This window comes from Sparus aurata, chromosome 21, assembly GCF_900880675.1.
Source record: "Sparus aurata chromosome 21, fSpaAur1.1, whole genome shotgun sequence".
Taxonomy (NCBI): domain Eukaryota; kingdom Metazoa; phylum Chordata; class Actinopteri; order Spariformes; family Sparidae; genus Sparus; species Sparus aurata.
The window spans coordinates 13,755,063-13,781,657 of record NC_044207.1 but is presented as its reverse complement, the minus strand read 5'-3'; the positions used below and the strand labels follow the sequence as shown (position 1 = coordinate 13,781,657).

Here is a 26,595-nt window from a genome sequence, read left to right as displayed (position 1 = left end):
CAAAAGTCAACTGAGAGGCGGCGCGATTACCGCTTCGAGTAGCAGCGATGTCCCTCCTCGGACACCGTAGTACATGCATGGCCCCGCAGGGATCATGTTGAAGGTGACAGGTAGTGCCATGCCGGGAGCGCTGAGTTTGACGCCGATCACCGTCTTTGCTGCAGGTGGAGACGGGGACAAAGAGACCACCGCCCCGTTACGGCTGGACGAGCTGTCTCTGTACTCCGCTCCTCAGCAGAAGTCCCGGTGTGTGGGGCCTGAAGCGGGTCAGCTGGAGGAAAGTGTCGCCACCCTCAGGAAGTCCATAAAGCCGTACACGGACTGGTGTCAGGGCACCTACAGCAAAATTCAACCCAAAGTTCAGAGAGCCGTCCGGTTCGGGAACGACACCTACGCCTACTTCAAGGACCCACCGAAGGACTTCTATCCCCGGGCAGGAGTCATCGGCTTCACCGGTATCCTGGGGCTCTTTCTTGCAAGAGGGTCCCGGATTAAGAGGCTGATCTACCCGGCGGGCCTGGTGGCCATCAGCACCTCCCTCTACTACCCGGAGCGTGCTGCGGCCATCGCAAAGTCAACCGGAGACTCCGTCTACGACCGGGCCGTGCAGGGCTACGCTGCCCTGGAGAAGATGCTGAAGTCTGGGAGCAAACCTGAGCAAGGCACCGGCTCAGACAGCAAACCCTGAGGGTGTGTGTGTGTGTGTGCGCTTTTGCGACAGCTCGGCTACAAGAAAGCAGCATTTCCTGATACTGTAGATCGACATGTGCTTCCTAGACAGGCTGATGTGTGTGACTCTCTCATGCCCACTATTTGCACTAAGCTTTAAACGCATCTCAGGCACAAGAGATATGCAACTTGACTGATTTACCTCCGCTTATGATTTGAATGTATATTTATGTAGAGAATTAATAAAAGAATCAATTGTCTTACATTTAAACTGAAGTTGTTTGTTGCTTTTATATTGAAAGTTGTTACTGCCTTAACTCTGCCATCAGTCCTGTAAAACATGTCATGGAAATTAAAGGGGCACTGTGTGGTTTTCGGAGAAAAATCAAACTCAGGATTTGATTATTTACAATAATGAGGTAACAATACAAACTCAGACATACTTATTGTTTCCATAGCTGAATAAACAAGCTGTTCTTAGAGGCAAATAAGGTTCCCTGAACACCTATTGAATCTAGAAAGGTGGCAGGGTCCGCCACATATGAACAGAGTGAAACTGTGTGAAATTGTGTTGTCCTTTAATGTCAGTTTGTTTTAAGTTAAGTCTTTAAAGAAAAGTCAGTCAATCAAGATCCTTCTCATCTTATTATGTCTGCCCCCACAGTTCTATTTTAAGATCAATATAAACAAACTAAACCTGAAAGAACTGTTTATCAAACCAAAGAAAAAACTACTTTTGGCTTTTGTTAAGCTTCTTAACGGAGAATTTGTCTGATACTAGGTTTCATTATATAATTTTAGGTTTTGATCAGTTCATCAGAGAAAACAAGCAAAAAAAAACTAACAACAAAATGTAATTTCTTGGATAAAGACAGATGATTGTTTAGTTACATCTCCAGATCATCAACGCCTAAACAATGTGTCAGTATTTGACAATCTGAGAGTGACACTCAGTCAACCATCTTGTTCCAGCAAATTACATTTTTTTTGCTTAAATAAGGGAAGGCAGTTGTTGCAGACACTTGTCTGATGTTCTTTAGACCATAATTAACAATTTAGTTAAGACACTTGTTGGCTAAGTAATCAATAGTGGGATTAATAATCAGATTCAGCCCTAAAACCAGCATTTTAATCCGTCAAACTTCATTAAAACAGCACTGCCAGAAGTTTACAGCAGTAATCGTGAACTGTGGCTTAGGAACTTGTATTCAAAAGCCAGACTTCACCAAGAGAAACAGACTGTGTTACTAGTAATTACAAGGTCAATGTCTGGAAGCCAGCGGTGAACACTGTATGACTGTTTAACATCTTTATTCATGTCAGCCAAAAAAAAAAATATACAAAATTTAAATATGAATCACTTTGAAGAAATCCCCTCAGAGCAGCACCAGCTTCTCATTCAGAGCAATCTGTGCTTGGGTGAGGTTAGACAGGTAGGTCACCATCAACAGGTCCTGCAACAACAAAACAGAGCAATTTGTTATTATAATCTTATTCATAGTGAGAAACACTCTTTTGCTCCTTAAAACAGTGTTGCGAGTAAACAAGAATCGAGGACTACAAGGTCAGACAGAAACTGCTCCCATGTTCCCCAAGATGGCTGTCTATACTGGATAAGTGCCAAGTGAAGTATCAGACAAGAGGAGCCAAGAGAGCACTAAGAATAGGAAGCAAAGTCTAATTAAAAGCTTCCTGTAATCAATCGCAGTGTGCCAATGTGCTAACAACAAGCCTGACTGCAGCGAGTAAATAATGAATGGAAACCTGGAGGAGATGCAATAAATCCAACTAAGAGAAAAACAAACATCAGCCGACAGTCATTACAAAATTAAGTTCTTTCTAATGAGAAAATAACGGCACTCACATTGATGTTGGAATTGAGCATGTTCTCGAAGTCCTCGGCTGAGATGGTGGGAACCTTGTTGACCAGGTCCATCAGGAAGCGGCCCACGCTGTTATCTGCTGCCACTTTCCCAGACTGAAACGGATCGAACAGCATTACCTCTATAGCCTCCATCACATTAAACTTGATTACTTCACAAATGACCTCAAGAGACACAACCCATTGATGCAAAGTGGAAAAGCAGGAATATAACCAGCAAAACACTTCTCTGTCATTCAACTAATCACATCGGATTTGAGCCAAACCATCGAGCCACCTGGCCTTAAAAATACTCACCAGCACATCCTCAATGTACGCAAGCACGGTAGTCAGCATGTCCTGCACCCTGGCTGCAGAGCCAGCCACCTGGGACAGATCAGATGTGAGCCCCTTGGTGCGACTCGGAAGTACACGTGTCCTCTGTAGAAGGTCCACTGTAATGAGCAGATGGAAGAGTTAAGAGTGCAGTACAGCAACTGAGGGCCAAATACTAAGACTGAAACATTTACAGCCATGAGTTATAAAAAAATTGGGACGATTTGTCAAACGTACAAAGAATCAGATAATTTGCTAACTCTTTTTGACATATGCTCAAGTGAAAAGGTAGAAGGACAATATATTAAATGTTGTTTTATCCATCAGCTTCATTGACTTTTGTTAATATATTCTTGTTTGAGTTTGATATCAGCAACATGTTTAAGTAAGTTGTGACAGGGGCAACAAGAGACAGTTTCTATGTTAACAGGTGATAGTATCATGATTGGGTATGAAAGAAGCATCATCGAAAGGCTCAGTCTTCACAGACAAGGATGGTGTGAAACGAGATTGTAAAAAAGATCTTACAACTTGGCTTGGGAACACTTCATAAAAACTGCTGTCAGTAGACAGTTTGTTTGCACATGATGTTATTCAGTTTTTTAAATAACATTTCATACAGCATCACAACTTTTCTGGTACATGGGTTGTATAAAAGCTTGAAAATATATGTTATAGGAAGTGTCTAAGTTGAGTTTTAGATACTGCCATTGACTGGTAAAAACACAATTTTACAATCACAGGTGTTTAGACAAAATACTTCTTTTCAGAAATTCTTTGTATTCTTACCGCCTATCCTCTCGGTGTCATAGTAGATATACTTGACAGTCAGGGGGGTGAACATCACACCAACTGTCTTTCCTGGCACACCCATCTGAGCACTGTGTAGAAGAAGACAAGAACATTCAGAAACACTCTCCCTCTGTATCTGATCACATCAACACAAAGTATATGCCAGTGAGCTCAGCCAACCTGACGTAGGCGCGGATGTTCATCTTGCCACTTTGCAGTGCTGTGTCCATGGTCAGGTGAATGGGGTTGGTGGCCTCACGGCTATAGTACTCATGAATGAGCACTGAGTGTTCTGTGATGTCAAAGCCTGTGGCATACCTGTGAGGACAGAGGTCAGTGTGGTAAGAAATACTTTTGTCCAACTCAATCTCAATATTCTGAGTGTGATCAACTGACGCACCATCCGATGATGACCTCAGTAGGTGACACCCTCTTGTGGAGCTCGTACATGTTCTTAGCGAACTCCATGTCCACAGCAACCTGTTGGCAAAGAGGATACATTTTGTATGTAACCAATATCCTCTTTTCTTTACATGCATACAATAGCTATAACTCCCTTACAAAATTGTATCACAGATTTACATTTCAGTTGTGAAAGAGACTTCTGTGAATTAAACAGTTGTTATGAGGGCTTTACTAAGTGTCCAATGGTAAACTTCACTATCATAGAGGAGACATTACATTCTGCAGGTAATAGTCCTGCAAAATTTCCTAAGTACTTCCTATGAACCACCTTGCCATACCTAGTATGTCAATATTCAGGAAGTTTCTCTGAGTCAAAACATATATGGTTTATGTTTTGCATTTCTGTTTTATCAACCTCTTTTTAAGTGTGTGTGACCATTGTGACTTAGCTACAGTAATAGTATAGTATACGAATGTAACTTTTTGAGAATTGATATATACACTGCTCAAATGGGTGCATATATGTAAGTGCAAAGATATACATTTAAAGCCGAATGTGTTGCATTGTTGCACGAGTCACAGAATAAACAAAGTGAAACACTAAAATAACCCAATATCACTAACTAATTTTGAGTAATGTATATTATCTGGAGATGTCCAATATTTCATCAATGAATGCCAATCATTAACTGAAAACACATCATTCTGTGAATACATGATTTTAAAAACAAACCTCATCTTCAGACTCATTGTGGGGAACAGAGAAACAGTTGGTCACCTCAATAGAGTGTTTGTCAATAGTACCTGAAAGAAACAAATGAATAGATCGGGCATTATTATTGTTCTGCTAGCCGCCTTCGCGTTGTTAGCCAGCTAACAAGAGGGTAATGACTCCTGAGGCTAAAACGATGACGAACGATTAAGACCGGCTGACATAAACACTAACAACAACGTTAAGTTCTGATTGACACATGTCCTATCAGTAACCATAATTGACAGAAAATGCTAGATGACTTGGCAAATAGGTTTCCATCTGTGTTACCAGCTGTTACAAGTGATGCTGCTCGCTGTTTTGGCTTGCTAACAGCGGTTAACACTACCCAGAGGCAGGTCAGCTAGCTACCAGCATGCGTTAGCAGGTGAGCTACAATTAGCTAGCTAGCTAGCTAGCTAACTAGCATCACCTGTTTTAATAAAAAGGCGGCCCACCCAAAACAAGACAAATATGTCAGATTTCTCTCTTACCCAACAGGGTCCCGATCACACGACTCGCTCCCTCATTTCTCCGCTCGTAAGAGTCGCAGATAGAAGCGAGAACTACGGGGTGAATTTTCACCACTGGCCCGTACACCGACATCTTGGAAAAGGAGGATTGATGACCGGCTCCAGTGAACACATATACCGCCACCTAGAGGCCGGCGGCCGAACAGCGGTTAATGAATATGACGCTAATTATGATTATAATCAATTCACTGATACCTTTGATGATGAATAATAATCATGACTGTATCTAATATGAAAAAAGAGTTTTTTGACAAAAGGTTCTTTATAAAAAAAGTCTCATGAGTTGAATAATTCCCTTGTAGAGAAGACAAAAAAAGAATGGATCTGTCTAAAAATGACACTCTATATTCAAAGTTAAATCCGAATAAGCTTTATTAAAAAATCACGACACACGACATATCTCTGTAATTACATTATGATTGCGTCACAAAAAGGCCTTGGCATTTCCTCGTCTTGTCTGAGCTGTGAGCAGATGCTGAGTGTGTGGCAGTAAGCGCAGAGGATCCAGAGCCCTGCCGTCCCCGCTGTTGTGGAAATGACAAGTGTGTGAGGCGGGCAGGGTCGACTGGGGCTGGGACTGATGACAGCATCCTCCGCCGCTCAGTGGCTCCACACCTGACCGACTCCATCAGAAGCACAGATGATGGAGCTCTCCGTGCTGCCGGGTTATCCTGTTGCCACCATTTCGCCTGACCACTGCCCGACACATGTCCTACAAGCCCGCGATAATCCGTAATTATTACTTTCATTTTTTTTTTTTAAACGCTTGATGATCCAGCGGACGGAGTGTGGTGTTTTTTTAATGTTCTGTGATTAGTGAGGTCGGATCGAGGTGGTCTTTTGTTTTGGGTTTTTTTTTTTCCTGGAGAAAGCGACCCTGAGTGGACCGATGCTGCGTCGCTGGTAAACACAAGAAATGGGTGTCATTGAACCGAGGCTGCCAACCGCGGTTCGTTCTTGGACCAGATTCTCGTCGGTCTTATGATAAAACATCTGCTCGTCCCAGCTCTCTCACACATCTACAAGTTGCTTCGCTGAGCAGGTAAGATGTATACATTTATTTGTTTGTTTGCTCGTTCCTCAGCTCTCTGACACGAATCCACAAGCTAATTAGCCCCTTTTTCGGTTTGTGGAGCCCTTTGGCTGGCTAACAGAGCCCCGTTAATAGAGCCTGTTTCTCATCCATCCATCAGGCGTAGTGCGTCATCTTGAGTGTTACCATCGCTCTCCTCTTGCGTCCGTCCGCCAGCTGCCCGAGTGTCTGCGGCTACAGAGGGGCTAGGACTCCATTTTACCGTGCACGTCGGTGTCTCACTGTCCACATACATATTTTAACGCAGTTTCGCATGTATATAACTTATGTAAGAAATTACTGCAGGCCTGGAGCGAATCCGACACGTTTAACACAGCTGTGAGTGCACTTACACAACACACACACACCTACCACAGAGGCAGGAGGAGCACAGTCAAAGTGGCTCTTATTTCTAAAGAAGGAGATCTCACGTGTCTTATTCCAAACAGATTCCCACAGGCCTTGTTGTTAGTGTAGGAAAGAAGCGAAAGCGTGCTAAGTCTCTGAAGAGATAAACTCCTGAGGTCCTCTCTTTGCTCATCATCTGTCAGTGAATTACTGTGACACATCATTGTGTTCTTCTATGTTCCAGGCTTCAGTCAAGCAAACAAATGGTCCAATCAATAGCCACTGGACAGAGTCTGCCATAGGGAGGATATCAATAACACGCTAATACACCTTACACACACACACACACACGCACACACACAACACACAGGCCATGGCGCTGGAGAACTCGGTCTTCCCCTCTCGCCCGGACACCCTCACGCTCCCTGTGGAAGACAAGGGGGAAGGGGAGGAGGTGGAGGTGGCCACCGAGGCCACCGCCTCCACCGGAGTCTTCAACCTATCGGAGGAGCTGGGCCACGTCGTCACCACGGAGACGGCACCGTCCCCTCCACCCTTGGCCAAGGTCAGGAGGTCATTCCAGGCCAAGCTGGCGGAGCGGGAGGCCAACGCCAATCAGACCAGGAAGAAGATCCAGGGGCCGGAGGAGAAGAGGGGACGATTCGGCTGGGGTGAGTGACTCTATGATGGCCCGCTGAATGATGGAATGAATGTTTTATCCACTTTGTTTTCACGTCATTAAAGAGTTGAGATAACTGACTGACTGAAAGAACTTCATTACCAGCTCCTCTAGAGATTGGGAGCTGTTGACTGATGCTTTAGTCTGGATCAGTTTTTTTCCTCCTTCTCCTCTCCATCACTCTTGCAATAGTTCTGAACCTCTAATTGAGACTGTGCTGCAGTGCTTCATCCTTCAGTGATTTTCACAGTCTTGCACCTCTTTTTTCATTAGGCTTCCTCTGCAGCTCTGCCGCTTGTTTGCTCCAGTTTGTTTCTTCTTCACTGTACATCTCTGTGAAAGGAAAAATCAACCCTAAAAAAACCCCCAAAACACTGTTGCTGAAAGAACTGGACGTTCATTGATTTTGTGTGAGCTTTCCTGCCAGAAGCCCAGAACAGGACAATTTTCGATAAGGCCACAGTGGAGCTTACGAGGATAAAACATAAACGGCAGATGTCCAGTTAGTGTAACTTTCTCAAAGAGCGAGGACTTTAATTCAAGAGGCATCAATTTGCAGGAAAATAGTAACAAAGATGTCATTGAAAAGGTAAAGGGACTGACAATTGGGGTTTGATGGTTCCTTTAAACCATGGGATGCACACTGATTGATGCCTGTTGTTTTTGTCGATCTAAGTGACAGAAAGCTGATTCGTAGTAGTGGAGCAGTTTTTCCTCCTGCATGTGTCACCGTCTCAGTTCTGGCGGGGTGCACCCACATTAAAAAGGATCTCTACATGAAAAAACGTCATCGGATGCCTTTAGGGTTGTACAGAGACTTATGTCCAATGTTGTAGCTTTCCTCCGCTGAATGTTTGATGATGTTGTCATGTCGCACTTCATCTTCCTCTCGTCTCCTCACCTGTCTGTTTTCATTTCTGTTGTCCCTTCTTCAACAGCCTGGTTTTTCCGTCTGAGCCACACTGCATCCAAGTACTTTCGTCCCCTGGCACCCTTCTCTGCTCATCCTCCAGTGTCTCAGTGTGCCATCATTCAACTCGAATCCTCTGACGGCAGTCAGACTTATGTCTTCAAATAACTAAACCTATTTCTGAAATTTTAAAAGACAGCATTGCATCTATCTTCAAAGTCTTCTAAGAGGTTTTGAAAGGGTTTTCTGCAATTCAGTGTTATGCAATTTAGGCACCTATGAAGACTCCTCTTTAACCTTGTTTCAACTTTAGAAAACACCAAAACTTCCACTTTCCCATTCCTTCAATCTTCCAGCACTACCTACTCTATATTTCTAACGTTACACTGTGCTGTAACCTGTCGCTTCTCCCTTCCTCTCGCCTCTCCACCAGGCAAGTCTCGGCGTAAGAGACAGCGCTATGTGGAGAAGAATGGTCGCTGCAACGTGCAGCACGGCAACATGCAGGAGACATACCGCTACCTGACCGACATCTTCACCACGCTGGTGGACCTCAACTGGCGCTGCTCGCTGTTCGTCTTCGTCATGGCCTACGCTGTCACATGGCTCTTCTTCGGGGCCATCTGGTACCTCATAGCCTACTGTCGGTAAGATTGTTGAGCAAGGCCGTAGGACGGGTTTCATTTAGATCTGTTCAGTCATGAGCCAGAGAGGAGTCTGCTTGAACATGACTGTTGCTAGATCCAAATGATAAAGAACAAGATCAAAAGTCCTATAGGCCAAAATAACAATAAGATATATGTGTTTTGTTTTATTTGTAAGGAAAATCCTGGGATGGGGCGCCCACTACATTTATCTCAATTTGAGGGAGTCTTTTAGGGAGTTTTACATTTGGGATCATACAAAACACACAATATCATGAAAGGATAAACATACAAATATATGAGAAACCACAGCATAAATTTGAGGTAGTGTGTCACCTCAGATTTGCTCATTAGGACACCAGCACACCATTAGTGTCTCACACACAGTACAACCCCACACTGGGTTTCTTTTTCCCTTCCACATGTCACAAACACCCAAAACTCTGACTTTACAACTCCAAGGGCATCACACTACTTTTGATGATTGCCAGCAATTGGTGATGGACGATGGTACTGTCTATCGGCCCAGCCCTACATCCTGCATAGTATACCTTTAAAGGAGAAGTTTGACATTTTGGGTAATTTACTTATTAGATAATAAGTGAATTTTTATTCTACGCTTGTGTCTGTATAGTACATATGAAGCTACAGGAGATGGTAATCTTAGCTTTGAAAATGACGTGTAACTTTTAAGATTTAAAGTGTTAATTAATGAACTTTACAGATGATTGTTGGCAGATTTTTCTTTTTTACTCAGCTTAGGACAATCTTCCATCTGTTTCCAGTATCTGTGTGAAGCTAAGCTAACCATTTCTTGGCTCCATTTACAAGTCTGCTGGACAGAGAAGAGAGTGGTCCTAATCTTCCCATGGAACCTTTGTCAAGAAAGAAAAGTCATATCTCCAAAATGTTGAACTTCTCCTCCAATTAAAACATCACAAGGCAATGCTAACTTTTGATCTACTCAAAGATGGAGGCTGATGCTGTGATCGAGTGTCCAGCATTGCAAGACATTTCTGCAACGAATGCAAAAAAAAAATCTTATGCCAAAAAAGCAGATGACAAAGCAGTATTAATATTACAGCCAATTTCATCATGATGTGTTACCTCCTCACAAGATGTGTCTGCTGGATCGGAGCTCTAATTAGCTAACGTATTCGTCTTGTAAAATCGTGACCTCTTTATATCAATTACAGGCCACCTTAAGCTGTGCCAGAGAGCTGTCGGTGGTGCCGCAATTCCTTGGTCACCAACACAGGTCAATAAAAGTCATAGATTATATAAATTACTTAACACCACTTTCATTAATTAGCTCTCCCTCTCTGGCCGAAGCAGTGTTAATCAGGGACATTAGCCTGTGTAGTAAGTAGTTTGAATGGAAATCTGCCAACTTTTAGTGGCACTAAACTGAGAAACCAGCAGATAAAGTGAAGGCGCTTCATACAATGACATATGATAGAAAAACGAATGTTTTTGCAGCATCGAGAAAAAGTGACAGCATGACCGTTGATCATCGTGGTTAATATGAGATATAGGATTACTTCTTTTTCATTATAAGAATTAGCTGAAGGAGATGGTATGTATACGGTGAGAGATGAGTCATCTTACATATATTTCTGCACCTCCAGTCTGTAAATATAAATCTTCTCACTCCCCGTCTATTATTTCCCTCTTGACACCCACTTTGTCACCCTCCCCCCTTCCCTTTCTCACACCTTCTCCTTTCTTTACTTCCCAAGGGGTGATCTGGACCATCTGGAGGATGAGAACTGGACGCCGTGCGTCAACAATGTCAATGGCTTCATCTCGGCCTTCCTCTTCTCCATCGAGACAGAAACCACCATTGGCTATGGCCACCGCGTCATCACAGACCAGTGTCCAGTGGGCACCATGCTGCTGCTGCTACAAGCTATACTGGGCTCTATGGTCAACGCCTTCATGGTGAGCACCAGAGCCAGGGCATGACTGAGAAATAGAAATGAGAAAACATCATTACAAAGTTGCTTATAGCAAAATGATCAGATTTATTACAGAAACTTCTTTAGGCTGAAACCCTACCTTCTTAGTTCAGGGTGACATTTAAGATTTCTGGTATTACAGAACATTTCCTACCGATATTTTAGAACTGTCGTAACTAAATAATTTCCTTAGCTAGCAATCTAGAAATTCAAAATAAAATGATTGAAAGACTTCTTAAATGGTAACAGTTGGAGAAGCTCAATTGTTGGCCTGTTTAAGAAGCTTACATTGATGATCGCCTGTTGGAAAAGCTAACATTGGTATTAACTTGCTGATAAGGTTTTTTCTGTCTTTGAAAGTTGAAACTGAGGTCAAGCAGGAAAGACATTTTCTGTACTGAGGGTGCAAGAAAGTGAAATGTTATTTTCCCTCTTGCATCTTACACAATATATTCAGTCTACTAGACTTAACATGGATTTAGAGGAATTTAATTTATAGAGAAATGTATAGATAAAATGTTTAAGTATATTGATTTGAAATCTAAAATGACAGGACAGATCAGAATATGGTAACGCGTGCAGACATTTCTACATTTAAGTATTTAAAAACTCTTGTTATAGTTATGTTCGCAGACCCGGGTCTTAAACACAGCAATTGTCAAAACCTACTAAAGCCCATCAGGAGGTCACGTTAAATAAGAATTAAGAGCTAATAAAATGCTTTAAAAGGCTTTGGGATTCTGAAATTAAAATCCTAGTGAAAATCTTCATATGATCTAACTCCATTTGGCAAAACCTCACATTTCTGAAAGGCTGAAGAAAAACAAATATTAAAGTACATGTAAATACTGTTTGACTCTGACTACTGTGCCGAGGAAATGACACTAATACGCTGCAGATAGTTTGACTCCTGGAAGAGAATATTTACTTTAAAAGTGCTGATGAAGCTCGATTTTTCCCATGAGGTAAGCACTCTTTTGATGAAGACATTTCCAAACACTGACGTCCAGCCAGAATCATGTTTATGCATGTTCGGGAGCTGGACACGTGCCACATTAGCAACTGATGGAAATGTATGCATATTAAAAAATGACTGAGTCTGAGGTTAATCATAGTGTCAAATCTGTTTGTAAAGACTTTAAACTGGGAAAGGAAGCTCTACAGAAAAAATGCTTTGTTTGTATTCAGCACTCACAGTTAATTCTTGCAGCCGTAAATTCTGTGTTGATCAGGGGCGTTGCTAGGAGTGCAAAACATCCGGGGCTTTAGCCCCCCGGACAGTGTTGCCTCAGTTACCTTGAAAAAGTAATCTGATTACTGATTACTCCTTCAAAAAGTAACTTCGCTACTTTAAGGATGACTTGTTTTTAACGACAACACCGTTTGACGTTGTGTTTTTGAAGCTTGATAGTACTTTGTCGCGAGCACAGAGTGTACAATGAACCTTAATATTCTCATCTTTAGCTGACACTCAAAATAATGTGTGTATTTCCAGCTAGAAAACACGCATCTCTCTCCTCCTTTTATTGTTTGTGTTTGTGTCGCTGCGTGGTGTTACACGTGAGTTTTCCTCATGCTGAAAACATGACTTGTCGCAGATGTGACACCACTCCCCGAGACGCAAGTAGAAAGCAACAATATATAATTTTACTAAAGAAAATGACAAAAATAATAGTAACGCACAGTGACTTGAACTGGTTTGAAAATATTAACGCGTTTGATTACTCGTTACTGAAAAAAGTGGTCAGATTAGAGTAACAGGTTACCGGCATCACTGCCCGCAGATCTTCTCCCCCAGGAAATGTTTAAAATTGGACTGTTAATGATGCAATTTCAACGTAGTTTGAGAAGGAAAGGAAGGCCAATCATTGGGGTCCTCATCGTCATATTTTGATCACAAATAAATTTATATTATAGCCTGTAATAAGACCTGTGCTGTGTGCATAGGCTATTAGAGCATGTAGAACATTCTTTATTATCATTTCTTTGCTGCATTGCCTACAGTAGGCTTTGTAGGGTATTAAGAGAAAAAAAATCATCATTTAACAGATACTAATTTGCAACAAATTATTCTGACTCTATGCCATGAGCAAAGTCAGGTCAGCTTCTGCGCAATTTGTGCTGGTGACAGTGTTGCGTTTGTGGCTGCTGGCAGTTCGATATGCAACCACATAAAAACCTCGGGGGCTATTTTCATCATTAGGCGGTTATATTATAAAAGGCACAGAAATCCAGGGCTATTCCCAAAACATCCGGGGCAAAAGCCCCGAATGCCCAGGTCTAATGACGCGCCTGGTGTTTGAAAACCATGAGAAGCACTTTAATTTTTGATAATCCTCTGCTATGTTTGATCCTCTGGCAAGGGCTTTGTTTGTCTTTGAGTCTCAGGCAGCCTGTTTCACCTCCCCTTTAACCTTCAAAACTGCTCTCTTTCCTTGCTGTCCAGGTTGGCTGTATGTTTGTGAAGATCTCACAGCCCAATAAACGGGCAGAGACGCTGGTGTTCTCCAAACACGCCGTCATCTCTCTGAGGGACGACAAGCTCTGTCTGATGTTCAGGGTGGGCGACCTGCGGAGCTCCCATATTGTAGGGGCCAACATGAGGGCCAAGCTCATCAAGTCAAAACAGACTCAGGAGGGTGAGACAACCAGATAAGAAAATAACTGACAGTACTGGTACATTTTTACTCACTACCATTACGAATGTGACTACTATGACTACAACACCCACTTCTACTTCTACAACTTGTACAATTACTACTGTTTCTACTATGATGGCTACAGCACCTCTACTACAATTACCAAATTATAAGAACTCCCATATAGAGCCTCCCATATAGAGAAAGAACGCCTCACCTCACTCTCCACTTTATTCTCTCCGTCAGGTGAGTTCATCCCGCTGGACCAGACAGACATCAGCGTGGGCTTTGAGACAGGTGATGATCGCCTCTTCCTGGTTTCGCCGTTGGTGATCTCCCACGAGATTGACGCACATTCGCCCTTCTGGGACATGTCACAGGCTCAGCTGGAGAAGGAGGACTTTGAGATCGTTGTCATCCTGGAAGGAATGGTGGAGGCAACCGGTGAGAAATGGGTTAACTCCAGCAAAGTCTAAAGTATTGTAGGTGCAAACAACAGTTTCACTCTGTCCTTTGAAAATAATTATTAGTATTATTAGTATTATTTAACGAAATGTATTATATAAACGCAAAAATCATGAGAACTTTTATCAGAAGTTCAGTATACAGGCAAATTATCCCTAAAGTTATTCAGTTAAATGGTAACTCCACCCATTTTATACAAGAAGGTGTCTTTACAGCTCTTAGGGAGCACTACTGCATATGTGAAAACAGAAGTATAAAGCCTTTTGCGACGACAGAGGAAGCTGCATCTAATCCAGTGATGTCACTCAGTGGTTAAATTGAATTGTGGGTATTGTAGGCACCAAGTTTAAAAAGGAATTCACTGTTTGTTTGAAAACAAATTATTAAATCGATACAACAGAAGGCTATTTTTACTCCACGTATTCTTCTTTTTCAAAACCTAGTGCCTACGTTACCCACAATGCAACTTAGCCACTGAGTGACTTCACTGGAGTCAATTCTTCAGATCACGTGCAGCTTCCTCTGGAGCCATGAAAGGCTTTACACTACATTTTTCACATGTGGAGTTACCCTTTAAGTCTGGTAGTTTTGTGCAGTAGATGGATTAAATGATCACAAAATATGACTGAGCAGGAATTGCATTAGGTTGAAGTTATTGAAAAAAGGTGCTGCTAAAATTTGAAATGCAGTGAATGGTCTCTCAGTAGTAATAAAATAGATAGATAGATAGAATTACTTTAATGATCTATCTATTTATTTTATTACTACTGAGAGACCATTCACTGCATTTCAAATTTTAGCAGCACCTTTTTTCAATAACTTCAACCTAATGCAATTCCTGCTCAGTCATATTTTGTGATCATTTAATCCATCTACTGCACAAAACTACCAGACTTAAAGGGTAACTCCACATATTATTGCAATATTGAGCTGATGGTAATGACATTTTACATTTATTAAGGCACAGGCCATATAAATAATACCATTAGCAACATTCTATCACTTAAGGGGTTGTATATTATTATTTGAAGGCCATTTTGTGACTTCACATGATAAAAATGTTATAAAATGTAACAACTGAACAGCATTGTATTGTGTGGGGAAATAATACTTTGCAATTTAATTTGACTGTAAAGTTCTAATGGCCTCTATGTTGTAAACTCATTTTTGGCTGCAACAACAAGAATCCAGCATCAGGGAATTAATCTTGTAGATGCATACAACTATATGACATTACAGTAATACCATCACTGTTTTACAGAAAGCTAACCCTGTCCAATTCTGTCCATTAGAAAATGAAATTCCCCTTCCAGGATGTCTGTTGTTTGTTTGAGAGCGCTCCATCTCTTTCAATCTTTCGGGAAGCTTTTATGTCGTTGTGATTATGGGCAAAATATACATATATTTTTAGATATGAGTATATAAGTGAATGTGTTATGTAACAGGGAACAAAACTGGAGAGTCATCACTGGAGTGAACTGATGTTTTTGTGTTCTTATACTTGATGTTCTTATCACTCATCTGTTGACTAAAGAGGCAGCGTGTTAATCATAGACATGGAGACCATTTCCAACAGTATCCATCTCCACAATAGCCAGTGTGTCAGTGAACACTCATCTGCCCTTAAGCAAGGCACTGGCGCCTTATGGACTAACTCGATGATAGTCATACGTTTATAAATCATTAGCTAAATGCCTAAACTGCAAATGTGTCATATTATACAGAGTTCCAACTTTGCTCTTGATTGGGATTGAAACACAGTTTGAGTTTTCCTTTCTAAAGCTCCAAACGCCCCCGACTCAAGAGGTTTTCAACCAAATCGATCAAAACCTAAGGAGGTCTGGTTTTACAGCATATTGATCGGGAAAAGCATTCACACCAGCTGCGCAACACATTATCTTTGCTTGTGGCTCCCCTCAGATATGAAATATTAAGAAGCAGAGTTGAACACCTAAGGTATATTTATTTTATTCCATGTTGTCTGCATTGACCTGTCTTACTGTCTAAAAACTACCAAATCCAAACAAATATAAACAGAGCCTGGCAGGGACGAGTAGCCAGTTACCTTTTCTCTGGGAGGATTTGGAAATATCATACCGCCTTATGTCAAATTCATTCTGAGGATAATAATCTCAACTGTTCCTCACTGTTTGGCAGGAATTCAGTGCATCAGTGCTATTCATGATGCGTCTCCGTGAGGTAAAGGTGGCCTCTCTGCCTACTCTGAATATCAATTCCCTCTTTCAGAGTGCTGTGGCGAGTTACATGGACGAGGCTCACATTCATAAGTCAGCTGCATAGAATATTCATACGCAGAAAGCTTACCAATTATGATGTTGCACATACAATCCTGTTTGTTATTGTGAGGCATAATTAACTTTGTACTGTATTGTTGTGTGTGCAGGGATGACGTGCCAGGCAAGGAGCTCCTATCTAGGGGAGGAGGTGTTGTGGGGTCACCGATTTAGCCCGATGATGTCACTGGCAGAGGGCTTCTTTGACATTGACTATGGAGCCTTTCATCACACATTTGAGGTAATTCAAAGCAGGGGTGATTAACACAGGGCAAAATAGGTGGGTTTGATCTGTGAATAAACCGGACAGCAGTTAACGACTGCTGAAAAACTCCTTCCAAAAACACCTGTTTGCTGTTAATATACCAGCAACTGGCAATCTGTGCTGGGAATGAACCTACAATCTTTGTCTAGTACCATTTTGCACCCAAAATGTGTACAGGCAGACTTTTTGATCACAAAAAATGGGTGATTGACTCATTTCCTATACAGTAGACTAGTTTGCCTTTCTGTTTTTTTTTTCTGATGTGTCATGTTCTACATCACAGAAATGCTGATAAACAGGGAACGGGAGGGCAGCATGGAGGTCGATGAGCTTGTTTTGGCGAAGTTAATTAGCGGGGAAGTGGCCTGTCAATACAGATATCATCAATGCAAATACCTATGACTGGTTGACGTGAGAATGAATGCCAATAGATATCAGCAGTTGTCACCATGGAGTTTGGTCACTTCAAGATTTCAAAACATGATCATAAAAGTCAAATTTTGGTGTCGATTTCCTTTTTATCAATTTAAGAATTCATCATACCAGTTCTTTCACCGACAGTAGACAAAAATATATCTACAAGTGTTTCAGTGAGGAAAACTCTTGCTGTTATCCCTATTCCTGTCTCCACCTACATGTATAACTAACAGAATTCTCACACTTGTTCTCTTGGGTTTGTTGAAAGGCATGCTGGGAAACGCAGGAAGTCTAACTTGAGCATTCATTTCGTGGTTATTTTGGTAGAGACAAGCACACAGCATGGACCAGTGCCTCTCACCAAAGCTTTTATATCATATGCCTAATACTAGATGAGCTTATTTATAATTGCACACAACTCAAAAGGAGGATACATACGAAACGATGCAGAGCACAAACAGTACTATTTATGATCCATTTTCACTTCTGTCTGTGATTTTAACAATTTGTTCTCCAAAGTTAGCCTAACAATCTCCATAGAAGCACCGATAGTTTTAGTAAAGGTGAATGCAGTTGGAGGAAAAAAGGTGTAATTATAACAGTTAATTACATAATTTTAAGGAATAAGTAGGTAAAAAGATTGATGACATTCTCATAGGTGTCTTTTATAAATGAAGCTGCGTCCAGCATAGCTATGTGTAAAGACAAGGATCAGAGGCAAACAGCTAGCCTGGCTCTGTACAAAGGTAACAAAATCCACTGAGCAACACCTCTAAAGCTGACTAGTTTAAGGTACATCCTCATTTAGGCCCTCTGATCATTCTGTTAGTAAGCTAATTACAATTCCAATTAGTTATGTCTGTTCTTAAGCACTAAATGGAGACTTCAGAAAGCCCATGCTCTTGTAATTGTCATTTTTTAATTTTTACTTTACATTTGTATGGATTAAAACAAAAGAGATACAACATGTTAATATTAAGAGGTGCTTGTTGGCAGATTGTGTTACCTTTATACAGAGCCAGGCTAGCTGTTTCCAGTCTTCAAGCTGAGCTAAGCTAACCAACCGCAGCTGTTTATTTGATGTAAAGATATGTTTCATTTATCATCTTACTTTCAACAACACAGCAATGACATGCATTTCCCAAAATGTAGAACTACTTCTTTACCTTAAAAGTATTAATCCACCATGTTTCCTCTCCCCCAAGGTGGCCACGCCCTCCTGCTCAGCACGAGAGCTCTCATTGGCTGCAGCCAGACTTGACGCTCACCTCTACTGGTCCATCTCCAGCAGGCTGGATGAAGAACCCACACTAACCAACCAAGCATCCAAGCAGCCAGACAGCGGATCGGCCAACGGCAAAGGAGGGGAGCCGACCTTCATCGTCGGAGAGATGACGGACATCCAGGAGCAAACGGGACTGGGCGAGCTGAATGGCAGCGTCGCCACCGACCAATCCGAATCAGAGGCCTAGAACAGAGAATGTTTACAAAGACCTTCAGTATATCACCACCACCCCACATGTAATGTTTCCGGATCTTTTTTTCTTTCAATGCAAATGAGTAGTTTCATGAGGCTCAGCTCTACAGTATATGCCATATCTTATGTTACCATATGGAAGCATTTATTTCTTGATATTTCCGTCTTTTGTTTCTATGTTGATCTTTGTTACCAGTGTACTGTACGTGTGATACCTCTTTAAGATTTGTTGTGTTAGCTCCAATCACCCTTGCCTATATCTACATTTAAATGACAATACTATGCTTTAGGTGCGGTCAACAATAGTAAATCCTGTGGACTGAGGCAGAGTTTTAAACAGATAGAGATAAAGAGTAAAAAGGTCAAAAGGTGGTTGTCTGTGCATATTGTTCACATTTAAAATAGGTACATGTGCAAAGACGCTTTATTTTCACCTGCACATGTGTATCACTAGACGACGTTGAGGTATAGACTGAAATTCTCACCTCAAATTTCTTTAGATGCAAGGAGTTTTCTTAGATTTTTATTGTACATCAATCAGGTGTTAAGAGGGAGGGAATGTCACACCAGCCCACAGACAATATGTGTATTTGTGTACTCTGCAAGAAACTTTATTTGGCAACAAGTTGTCTCTTCATTTGGTGCTAGAAAAATGCTTCAAAAATCTATTTTGCTCACAAAATACTGGGAAAAGTGGGCAGTGAACGACAAAGCTGGATTCCTGCCCCGAGTGCAAAAGATTTCCTAACTTCTGGAAACACGTAGTTTTATGTTTGTTAGAGGGTCAATTTGTAAGATATGGCCAGAATTTTTGTTTTAAACACTCAGCGTGAGTGTGAGGAAACAACAGTTGATGTTGATGTTACGTCAAAGTTTCCACTGAAGTTAGCATGTTAACGAGCTAGCCCCAGCCTGTCCCGTCTTGTTATGCCACTTTGTACCGCAAGAGGCGACTGTCTGATAGCTGCCATAGTTTCAGCTGGGAGATGCAATGCGGGAAGTTCACTACTTAGTCTGTTAAGTGAACAAAATCAACTCATAAATGTCAAGATACGAGATATTTTTACACCTATTATCCTTACTAAAAAGAAAAATACAACCATGCAGTGTTTGAATTCAATTTTGTCTCTTTAACCAAACTTAGATGAGCTTGAACGCTGCCTCAACTCATCAGAAAACACATTATTGAAACTCGACATTCAACATAGTCAAAATGTCGAAGTTGGCATGCTAACCAGCTAACTCTGGCCGGTCCTCTATTCTAATACTGCTCTGTACTGCAAGAGGTGATAGTCCAATAGCTCCTGTAGTTTCAGCTGGGAGATGTAAAAGCAGCAAGTTTGCTAATAGGTCAAAGAACAATATTAACTCATAACATGTCAAGAAAGGTGACATTTTTACACCTATTGTACTTCCCTTACTAAACAGTAAGATACAATCATCCACAAGTTTCTCTCTTTTCGACATGTTTCACTGTCATTACTCATCTTGAAACACACGTCATCCAAACTGTATCCAAAACTGGGTACAAATGAAATTAAACTCACAGTCTTGGTTTGTCTTTCCACAATCACCTCTAGTTTGGTTGATATACATCCTCAAAACATGCGAAAATATTACAGCTCTACGCGCTGTTTTTCGCTGGCTGCTGATGTCCCACTATTGTCGCTCCTCCGTCGCTTCATGCCTGTCCTGTCCGGTCCTGCTGTGTCTTTTTGTCCCTGGAGCCATAGTCCTGGTCATAGCTGCTGTAAATCACCTCAGTGCTGTATTCCCTGTCATAGGGGATACAGCACAGTATATATAGGGACACTTAGCTTCAGGCCTAACTGAGCTTTCTGCTAACAGCAGCTAATCACTATAGCCAAAGATACAAAGGGTAGCAAGTCCAGTGTAGTAAGCAACAGTAAACAGTCATGCTGCCACCTATAGTTTTGCAGCTACCTCTGAATTCTGGCCATTTCTTTCAAATTATACCTTTAAAACTCCACCTAACTTGAATAGCAGTGTTTTGCTGCCCTCTTTGATCAAAAGTTTCAAGCCTGTTTAACCACTGACCTCATCAAGCATCACTGTTGTCTACGGTCAGAAATGTGCTTGGTTGCACCTGTAACCAAACCCAACAGTGATGTCACCAGGTGCTGGAGTACACCTGTGCATCACTGCAGCAAGGTGAGAAGTCAAACCACTGGAGGTCAGCAAAAACGAACATTTTCAGGAGGTTTCAACTTCCAACACTAATAAGAATTTGCTGATATTCCTCACTGCACCATTGCATTATGGTGACTAGGGTAATTATCTAAGACCTTTACAATAGAGCGAGGTTAACATTCGAGTGTGTCTGTGGCTTCGTTTCACATACGATGTGTGTAGCACAAGGACTGTCTATCTTTTGTCCCCCACCGAATAGAAATTAAAAGCACAATAGTGTCCTGCTCAGTTCGACCCAAACTCCTGCTTCTGCTGCTGCGTATACATGTGGCCATTTTTACTTGATGTTTTTAATATTTAATATAACACATCTGTTAGAATTAATAAACTGTAGTATATTCCAGACCAACTGTCTCAGAATTTTGTGATATTCTTCGAAGGGGCAACATACATTAAAGTAAGCTATATACTACATGTATATAATGTACAAACATACTATTACAGACTCATAATGGAAGTGGGTACTAAGAGAGAAAGCTTATTGATAACCAGATTACTCTCCAGCAGATTAAAATGATTTTTCTTCCTTTCTCAAAAAAGATCTGTATCTTAGAACACTGCATTGTAATAAATTAGACCTCATTCATGAAATGTAATGTTTTGTCCTATAAAACCTGATTAGATTTTTATGTTATGTAGTGAAATAATGTATTACTAATAAGGGTCCTGAATTCAAAGTTTTACTTAAGTAAAACTACAAAGGGTTTGCAACAAAATGTGGCCTTATTAAAGTAAATGGTCCCTGTTAGTGTTATATAACCTTATTATGCTGATATTTATGTATTATAAGCATGATTTTAATCTTAGTTGATGGAGGCAATTTGAACTACTTGAAATAAAGATTTTATATAAGGCTGGGGACAAACAGTAACAAAGATATATTTGATAAGCTGATTCGTCTTTGCTTGCATGTGCAAAAAATGTACACAACATGTCACAATCAAAACAGAACACATTAAAACTCATGTACACAAGAACAAATTAGGAGCTACATTAATAAGAGCATCAGTGACTCTAAATGCTAAAAGGAAATATATAAAGTGCCTGTACTGAGGTAGCAAGCTCACTTAAAAATTGGCTGCTCTTCTTGAACAAGATATTTTATGGAACAGGGTTCTGTAGAAGAATTTTTTACAGATGTTTTTCTTAGCACTCTATTCCTTTGCCCTGAGGGCAGCAGCTGAAAGCCGTTCTAAGGATTGCTGCAGTCATCTAAAATGTTGTCATGTAGGCTTTGCAGTGCTGATAGGACAGTTGGCTTTGATTGCATTCCAGTGATTGTTCTGCCCTGTTTAAGAACTTTTGGAAAGCGTTGTCTTGCTTTTGACAGAATCCAGGACACATTTTAAAGAACTGAGAACACTTTCACTTAATGATTGGTTGACATTGAATTTTATCTGTTAGACAAGTAATTCTTTTAAGAGTGTGATCATTTGAAAGTTTAAGTCACCATGCTGCATTAAAAAACACACACCCTTGTTCCCTATTTTCTACAACCACTCTCTGATTAACCAGTAAGAAATTACTTGACTAATGGCCGATATTGAAGTTTTCATCTAGTGTAAAGCTGCACCATATGATGCATCTCGTTATAAATTTAGGGCTGGATTTCACCACCAGAAGAAGTCAGCACGTTGGGTTACTAGGCAGAATCTTGGGTTATAAAAATGAGCTGTCTTTCTCTGTCTTGGCTGCTAGATGGCGATAAAGATCCCACGCATCTTCCTCCAGCCAGTCACACAGCCCTATTGGTGTGTAATGAGATGGGGTCCCCATCTCAGCTGTCTCCTTGGCAACCGGGGCTGGGGACAGGGAGAGGGCAGAGTGTGTGTGCGTGTGTTTATGTGAATGTGTGTGTGTGTGTGTGTGTGTGTGTATGTGCTAATGTGTGTTTGAAGTGGACCTTCACAACTGATGGGGGAGTTTATGAGGATTGTCAGAGAGTTGATGTGACGTTAGAGTTTGATATTTGTGTAAGAATGGGTGATGATGATGCACAGCAGTGACCTTCAGGTGGAAAAGAACGAATGCCCTTGACATTGAAAAACAAGTCATGAGGGATACTGCCCTTTTTTCTATTTTTTTTTTTTAGTCTCTCACAATAAACAAGAAATACGATTTTTAGTATCTAAATGAATCCATTTTTGGTCACTGAAAAGATGGAAAAGGAGTGGCTGAAGCGTCAAAGTGTGTTTAACTTCACAGAGAGAAACAGCTGGACCTGAATATAAAGCTGTAGATATGATGTTACTTTTAGTTTTCACCTCACGTTTTCTGAGACGTCATCACCATTTTGTGTGGGATTGAAGGCTAAGTGCAAGTTTAATAGTTTCCAGTGATTTTCAACTCAACCCAGAGTTGAACCCCATGTGCCATTTCCAAGTTCTAATTATGATTTTAATGAGAGGCTGTTTTGCATGATCCCCACTGAGCCGAAATCAATGTTTCTCTTGATGGGAGGAAGTCATGACAGTTAGGTTTCAGTCTAGGCAGACAGCTATTTTAAAAATAGAAGAAATAAAATACAACCTCCAACACACTGACCACCAGTTTCTCCAGGACAGAAAAATTAGGCTTTAAAACCACTATTTGAGTGCACACACTCCCATAAAGCCAATAACAGTTAATGTAAGAAACATGACAAAGTGTTTTCTTAATCTTAAGACATACATAAATGCTTTATATACAATAGGGCACATATAAAAAGTTTGAGGTGTTATTACAGTTTTTAAAATGCCTGATCAATACTGGGTCATCTTTGTTTAGTGATACTGTAGCTACAGCACAAGCCTGAAACACACTGAGAAGGATCACAATTAAATGCTTTATGGCCTGTCGAAAAGCATTGTTGGTTGAAGCTTCTTTAATCAATATTTTTAGATTAATTATGGATCAAATGAGTTTGCATAATGTAAACGTGATCACTCACAGTGATGAACCCAAAGACAATTATCATTACAACCTATAACCCCCCCCCCCCCCAAGCACAACACAGTGTTTCAGTGTTATCAGCTAATTGTTTCATAATTCCTGAACAGAAAAGTCTGTAAGATTATAAACGGCGGTTGTATGACACATATGCCATCCCTTCCCCCCAAAAGCAAATCATGTGCTTAATCTAAGCCAAACCAGCCAATCGTCTTTTTGCACTGACACAAGTGCACTGTTGTCATTCACGACAGTTTCAACGGATGTGGCGTGTCTGCAGATAGACGTCTATAAAACATGGAAGTGCAGGATATCACACTAATGCACAGGATTACCAAGAAAGGGGAGGTTTTCTGAATATTGCATTGATTTAAGTGGTCTGGTGGGATGAGCTGATGGCATCACGTCACGGCATTCTAAATCGAGCTGTAAAACTGAAACTGTGCACAGTGGAAGTATGGGAAAAGTGTCTCAGACCTTATTTTTTTAAATAAATTTAACATACTATACAGGTGATTCTATACATTTAGTATTTATGTCCTGGTGACCATTGAAAGTGAAGTACCCTAACTGGTCTCTCCCCACTCATTTAGATAAGGGGCCTGGTCTTGTTAGCCTAACTACCCATAGGAACTGTCAAGATAGTTGCTGACTGTCAAGACTCAAAGGACTTTGGTTTTGCTTCACTCTGACTGCTCTCATCAGTACTTCCAGCTGCAACTGCTAGCTGTTTTTAGCCCCCAATAAAAACTTCAGCTAAAATACTGACTGTACACTACCTGTCCAGCACGAAACAAAGGACAAAGTCAACGACTAGCTCATGATAACATAGAGGGACATTTGGCAGCCAAAGAGCTGAAGTAAGTGGAGACCAAAACAGAGGTAAAAGGAGATGCCAGAAACACGACTACAAATGGATTCTGTCGCCACTCTGAGATGGCCTGGTACCAACTGGCATAAAAATGCACTTCCTGTTTAAAGACTTGTTAAGACTGTGAACAGAACAGCCCATTTTTGAAATATAGACATATGGTAATTGGGTTAACTGCAAGAAAGCTAGACAAAAGTAAAGTATTATAAAAACAATATAGCAGGTCTGCACAGTAACTGTGAAGTATCTGTTGATGTTCTTGTAATGGCCAATGAATTGTTCCAAATTCAGGTATGAAAAACACCTCATTTACTGGTTCAAAGCTCAGGTCTGATTTTTTTTCCTGCTGCTTTTAACGGTCCATATTCATGACCGTTTGCTCACTGCATGAACCACAAGCCTCCACTATAACTCTGTAACTAGCCACCAATCTTCTTTAAGTCTGCAACAACCTCGTCAGATCTTTCCTCCTCCTGTACCGCTGATGGGAAAAACATGCAGCAACACCTCCTCTATGTGTAATGAGTTCAATCTAAAGTGAGACATTCACCTCCAGCTAACAGCTGCTCTAAGAATAAGCACAAGTAAAGCACACGTTCAACCAATGTATAGACCTGTTTAATGTGAAGCCAGAAAGCTCTAGGTTATCAACAGAGAACAGAAATTCTAGTCAAAGTTCATCATCTGACACGAAAAGAGTCCTTCTCACTTCCACAGTTCTTTTGTAAAGCGCTTTTTCTTTCGTGTCTATGAGCCCTTAGATGATTACTTTAAAAGCAGTAAATTAGAAGCAAAGGCCCCCACACAGTAAAAGTCAGCCTGCCATGTGAAGTAGAGCAGAGCTGATATGGGTGTTAGACCACCCACTGTAGCATGCAGCAGGCTGTATGACGGGCTGTGGAAATGGCAAAGTAATTCTTCGTCTGCCAAAGAGTGTGATTCTATATCACACTGCCAAAGCATCAGGACAAAAACCACAGATTCTTTTTAAATATGTCTCACATTCAGTCACGTCCTGGAGCAGGTGTAAGTGGAGCCTTATCAAGATGAAACCTTGATCAGAGCAAATCAAGTCCTACTAAAGTTACCAAGACTCCTTTGATTCCACGTTAATAGAATAATTAGGTTTTTTGGTTCAACGAATGCAGATAAAGTTGAGACAAAATCCACGTATGGGCAAAACTCAAACAAGGTGGGGGCAATCTTTCAACGCCCCTTCAAGTTAAAAGGCAACATTAGCTAAGCAAGCTGCTAATTGGTAATGGAGTGTCTCTAAGCAGAAATATTTCACCAATACTGACCCTGTCTGTGCTCAGGCCAGAGTCAGGCCTTCACTTCCCCTCAGGCAGTCGTACTAAAAAAGAAGCACTGATGTACTATAAGGAACATAAGCATCCACCAAACAACACGTTATGTTGCCATAGAGATAGGTATTGCTGGCAGCGCCTTGACAGTGTGGCAGGAAGCAGGAGAAGAGCTGATACAGTGGGTTGTGTTCAGCAGGTATTCCTGGCTGGCAGTATTTAAAATTACCAGACATCCAACAAGGCCAGTGCATCAAGCACAGGTTTAAAGGCTTTCTGAAGCTCTTTACTAGCTGAGACAGTGTATTTAGTCGAGCTGTAACAATACATTGATTCTCTATTGATTGTATATTTCTCAGCATGCTCTGTTCAGAAAATCTACAATAAAACACAACACTTTCTACAAAATGTGAACTACAGATGCAGTTCTTTGAATTTAAAATTCTGGCTTTGACAGGTATGAACCTGTGATATTCCAATTAACACTTTAAATGCCTGTGTTAGGGGTGGCTGTAGCTCGGTGGGTAGAGCAGGTCGGCTAGTGATCGGAAGGTCGCTGGTTCAAATCCTGGCTCCCCCGGGCTGAGCTGCGCTGCGAGATACTGAACCCCAAATTGCTCCTGAGGGCCCTGCGATGAGCTGGCGACTTGTTCACGGTATACCCTGCCTTTGCCCTGAGACAGCTGGGATTGGCTCCAGCAAAAAATCCAGTGACGCCTTGAAAAAGGGATTAAGTGGTTACAGACCATGACATGCTTGTGTTATT

At 41.2% G+C, this 26,595-nt stretch overlaps 3 protein-coding genes across 3 annotated transcripts; 2 read left to right on the top strand and 1 right to left on the bottom strand.

Annotated features, from left to right (window-relative positions):
- Nucleotides 1–32: 32 nt before the first annotated feature.
- On the top strand, nt 33–940 carry LOC115572645 (MICOS complex subunit MIC26-like). The gene is given in 2 exon segments (XM_030402973.1): nt 33–78; nt 81–940. Coding segments are annotated over 2 exon segments (639 nt in total). The 5' UTR covers nt 33–47; the 3' UTR covers nt 689–940.
- Nucleotides 941–1,776: 836 nt separating this feature from the next.
- On the bottom strand, nt 1,777–5,460 carry eif3f (eukaryotic translation initiation factor 3, subunit F). Its single transcript, XM_030402966.1, has 8 exons — nt 5,309–5,460; nt 4,797–4,867; nt 4,059–4,138; nt 3,839–3,976; nt 3,656–3,747; nt 2,849–2,985; nt 2,534–2,647; nt 1,777–2,123 (listed from the first exon to the last, which is right to left on the bottom strand). Exons 1-8 carry the CDS (start codon nt 5,418–5,420, stop codon nt 2,046–2,048), a joined length of 822 nt encoding a protein of 273 aa, XP_030258826.1. The 5' UTR covers nt 5,421–5,460; the 3' UTR covers nt 1,777–2,045.
- Nucleotides 5,461–5,779: 319 nt separating this feature from the next.
- Nucleotides 5,780–21,317, top strand: kcnj9 (potassium inwardly rectifying channel subfamily J member 9). Its single transcript, XM_030402950.1, has 8 exons — nt 5,780–6,389; nt 7,012–7,438; nt 8,790–9,003; nt 10,740–10,941; nt 13,405–13,597; nt 13,844–14,041; nt 16,467–16,597; nt 18,244–21,317. The coding sequence occupies exons 2-8, from the start codon at nt 7,141–7,143 to the stop codon at nt 18,508–18,510; spliced, it is 1,503 nt and encodes a 500-aa protein (XP_030258810.1). The 5' UTR covers nt 5,780–6,389; nt 7,012–7,140; the 3' UTR covers nt 18,511–21,317.
- Nucleotides 21,318–26,595: the final 5,278 nt, after the last annotated feature.